Source organism: Bison bison, unplaced genomic scaffold (genome assembly GCF_000754665.1).
Source record: "Bison bison bison isolate TAMUID 2011002044 unplaced genomic scaffold, Bison_UMD1.0 scf7180017864471, whole genome shotgun sequence".
In the NCBI taxonomy this organism is placed as follows: Eukaryota; Metazoa; Chordata; class Mammalia; order Artiodactyla; family Bovidae; genus Bison; species Bison bison.
In genome coordinates, this window is record NW_011495032.1 from 16,703,337 (window position 1) to 16,707,840 (window position 4,504).

Consider the following 4,504-nt stretch of genomic DNA (forward strand, 5'->3'; position numbering starts at 1 on the left):
TATCAAGACCATCCCCAAGAAAAAGAAATGCAAAAAAGCAAAATAGCTGTCTGAGGAGGTGTTACAAATATCTGTGAAAAGAAGAGAAGCAAAAAGCAAAGGAGAAAAGAAAAGATACACCCATTTGAATGCCCATTTGAGTCCCAAAGAATAGCAAGGAGAGATAAGAAAGAATTTCTCAGCAACCAATGCAAAGAAATAGAGGAAAACAATAGAATGGGAAAGACTAGAGAACTCTTCAAGAAAATTAGTGGTACCAAGGGAACATTTCATGCAAAGATGGGCTCAATAAAGGACAGAAATTGTATGGACCTAACAGAAGCAGAAGATATTAAGAAGAGATGGCAACAATACACAGAAGAAGTATACAATAAAGATCTTCACAACCCAGTTAATCATGACAGTGTGATCACTCACCTAGAGCCAGACATCCTGGAATGTGAAATCAAGTGGGCCTTAGGAAGCATCACTAGGAACAAGCTAGTGGGAGTGATGGAATTCCACTTGAGCTATTTCAAATCGTAAAAGATGAATCTGTGAAAGTGCTGCACTCAATGTTTCAGCAAATTTGGAAAACTCAGCCATGGCCACAACACTGGAAAAGGTCAGTTTTCATTCCAATCCCTAAGAAAGGCAATGCCAAAGAACGCTCAAACTACCGCAATTACATTCATCTCATACGCTAGCAAAATAATGCTCAAAATTTTCCAAGCCCGGCTTCAGCAATAAGTGAACTGTGAACTTCCAGATGCTCAAGCTGATTTTATAAAAGGCAGAGGAACCAGAGATCAAATTGCCAACATCCGCTGGATCATCGAAAAGCAAGAGAGTTCCAAAAACACATCTATTTCTGCTTTATTGACTATGCCCAAGCCTTTGACTGTGTGGATCACAATAAACTGTGGAAAACTCTGAAAGAGATGGGAATACCAGACCACCTGATCTGCCTCTTGAGAGACCTGTATGCAGGTCAGGAAGAAACAGTTAGAACTGGACATGGAACAACAGACTGGTTGCAAATAAGAAAAGGAATATGTCAAGGCTGTATATTGTCACCCTGCTTATTTAAATTATCTGCAGAGTAAATCATGAGAAATGCTGGACTGGATGAAGCATAAGCTGGAATCAAGATTGCCGGGAGAAATATCAATAACCTCAGATACGCAGATGACACCACCCTTATGGCAGAAAGTCAAGAGGAACTAAAGAGCCTCTTGATGAAAATGAAAGAGGAGAGTGAAAAAGTCGGCTTAAAGCTCAACATTCAGAAAACTGAGATCATGGCATCTGGTCCCATCACTTCATGGCAAATAGATGGGGAAACAGTGGCTGACTTTATTTTTCTGGGCTCCAAAATTACTGCAGATGGTGACTGAATCTATAAAATTAAAAGACGCTTACTCCTTGAAAGGAAAGTTCTGACCAACCTAGAAAGCATATTAAAAAGCAGAGATTTTACTTTGTCAACAAAGTTCCGTCTTTTCAAGGCTATGGTTTTTTTCAGTAGTCATGTATGGATTTGAGAGTTGGTCTATAAAGAAAGCTAAGCACCCAAGATTTGATGCTTTTGAACTGCGGATGTTGGAGAAAGCTCCTGATAGTCCCTTGGACTGCAAGTAAATCCAACCAGTCCATCCTAAAGGAGATCAGTCCTAGGTGTTCATTGAAAGGACAGATATTGAAGCTGAAACTCCAATACTTTGGCCACCTGATGCAAAGAGCTGACTCATTTGAAAAGACCATGCTGGGAAATGTTGAGGGCAGGAGGAGAAGGGGACGACAGAGGATGAGATGGTTGGATGGCATCACCGACTCAATGTACATGAGTTTGAGTAAACTCTGGGAGTTGGTGATGGACAGGGAGGCCTAGCATGCTATGATTCTTGGGGCCTCAAAGAGTAGGGCAGAACTCAGCAAATGAACTAAACTGAATTGAAATTCACGATGATTATTTTTTTATAACTTAATTGAAAAGTATGCATTCAAATAAAACAAAATGCAGTCATGAAATTCAAGAATAATTACATTTTATGGTTGATTTAGAGTTCCTTTCTTGATTTTTGGAAGTATTAGTAACATAAAATATATAATTTGTATTTATCAAAATCTTCTAAGCCTCAGTTGACATTTACATGTCTGTGTTTGTAAAGATAGGTTTTTTTATACCTTTAATATAAAAGGGTTTTTTTGTTTGTTTGTTTACAATTTATGTTAACTGTTACATAAAGCTTTTATAAAACTGAAAGTGTTAGTTCCTCAGTTGCGACTAACTCTTCGTGATCCCATGGACTGCATCCAGTCAGGCTGCTTAGTCCATGAGATTTTCCAGGCAAGAATACTGGAGTGCGTTGCCATTTCCTACTCCAGGGAATCTTCCTGACCCAGGAATCTAACCTGCATCTCTTACATCTCCTCCGCTGGTAGGCAGATTCTTTACTGCTCTGCCACCATGAAGTTGAGAAAGCTACAGGGAAGTAGTAACAATATCTGTTTTTCTTCTTTTTTTTTTTTTCAGCCTCTGAATGTTCATTAAGATGAATTTCCAAAAACAAGCATCCATATTAGTGTGGGGGATGAGGGTGGGAGGAGAGGGAAGGATAAGGAGAAGGAATTCTGTTCTATTGGTAATAAAGCTTCAGATTCATCCCATTGTGAATTTCATTGTTCCCCAGGGACACGTGGTGCTTTAAAATCATGTACCATTTCTTCAATACAATATTGTTCAGTCCAGTGCCAGTTTGAGCTATCATCAGCTTCTTAAGGTTGCCGATGGTATCATCAGTATTGCATTTAATGCAGACCTTCTTCCCCAGAGGGTCCTTGCAAAAAGCCTCAGTCATACTGGATGGAGTCCCTATATCCCACTTGGGGCCCCATCCCCACTTCAGGTGGCCTGAAAGCCAAGCTGAGCTGCTTGCAGGCCAGGGGATCCTGGCAAGCTGGGTTCTACCACCTTTCCCTAACTCCAGACTCCTCTACTCCACCCCCTCATCTCTTGTTTCTCTTCTTTTAATGAGGTTTTTCTTACAGGAAAATTTGAAAGTATATTTTCTCATTCCTTCCATATTTAATACAGTCACATAGAGATAGCTTGCATGATTTTCTTGCACCCAAAGCAAATACTAATTCTCAGGTCTTTGTATTTTTTCAAATAGGACCATTAGAGTTCCCAATTATGAACTTGTCAACTACAAATTGGTGCTTACCAAGAGCATTGTGAATGACTGAACAGCAAAGGCATTTGCCATCTGCCACTATGGAGATTGAACTCTTTGCTGCTATAGCTGTTAATGTTCAACAACCCCTGAGGGAGTTCAGGGTGGAGTGAGACACTGTGCTCCAGGAAAACTGGTGGGACAGGTCTTTAAAGAGTTGGATGTTTTTAGGAACAGATCTCATGATCTCAATTCTTGCATCTCCTCATACCTAGAGAAGCACTAAATTCTTTCGTGGTGACATCAGATCCTCATGAATAACAACAACAACAACAACAACAAAAACTTTGTAAAATTAGTGCTTCATGGTATTGAACGCCTCCTTCACCAAACTTTATATATTGACTTTCCCCCACTGCCATTTTGGAGCAGTCAGTCTCTCAGGCTATCTGAGATGCTCTCTCCTAGGCTGCGGTCCTCATTTGGTCCCAAATAAAACTTAACTCATAACTCTCAAGTTGTGCATCTTTTTTTAGACTACAAACTGTATTTACTATGCTATAGCTAGAAATTTGGCAAGTATATTCTAATGAAATATTGTAGTAGACCTGATTGTGGGTGCATGTTAAGTCTCTTCAGTTCAGTTCAGTTCAGTCGCTCAGTTGTGTCCGACTCTCTGAGACCCCATGAATTGGAGCACACCAGGCCTCCCTGTCCATCACCAACTCCCGCAGTTCACTGAGACTCACATCCATTGAGTCGGTGATGCCATCCAGCCATCTCATCCTCTGTCGTCCCCTTCTCCACCTGCCCCCAATACCTCCCAGCATCAGAGTCTTTTCCAGTGAGTCAACTCTTCGTATGAGGTGGCCAAAGTACTGAAGTTTCAGCCTTAGCATCATTCTTTCCAAAGAAATCTCAGGGCTGATCTTCAGTATGGACAGATTGGATCTCCTTGCAGTCCAATGGACTCTCAAGAGTCTTCTCCAACACCACAGTTCAAAAGCATCAATTCGTCGGCGCTCAGCTTTCCTCATAGTCCAACTCTCACATCCACATGTGACCAGAGGAAAAACCATAGCCTTGACTAGATGGACCTTTGTTGGCAAAGTAATGTCTCTGCTTTTCAATATGCTATCTAGGTTGGTATGTGAAGTCAAGTGGGCCTTAGAAAGCATCATGATGAACAAAGGTAGTGGAGGTGATAGAATTCCAGTCGAGCTGTTCCAAATCCTGAAAGATGATGCTGTGAAAGTGCTGCACTCAATAGGCCAGCAAATTTGGAAAACTCAGCAGTGGCCACAGGACTGGAAAAGGTCAGTTTTCATTTCAATCCCTAAGAAAGGCAA

The 4,504-nt window shown here is 41.0% G+C and overlaps 1 protein-coding gene across 1 annotated transcript; it reads right to left on the reverse strand.

Moving 5' to 3' along the window:
- Nucleotides 1–2,618: 2,618 nt before the first annotated feature.
- On the reverse strand, nt 2,619–2,840 carry LOC105003602 (ubiquitin-like protein 5). The gene has a single exon (XM_010860855.1). The coding sequence runs from the start codon at nt 2,838–2,840 to the stop codon at nt 2,619–2,621; it is 222 nt and encodes a 73-aa protein (XP_010859157.1).
- Between the last annotated feature and the right edge of the window lie 1,664 nt (nt 2,841–4,504).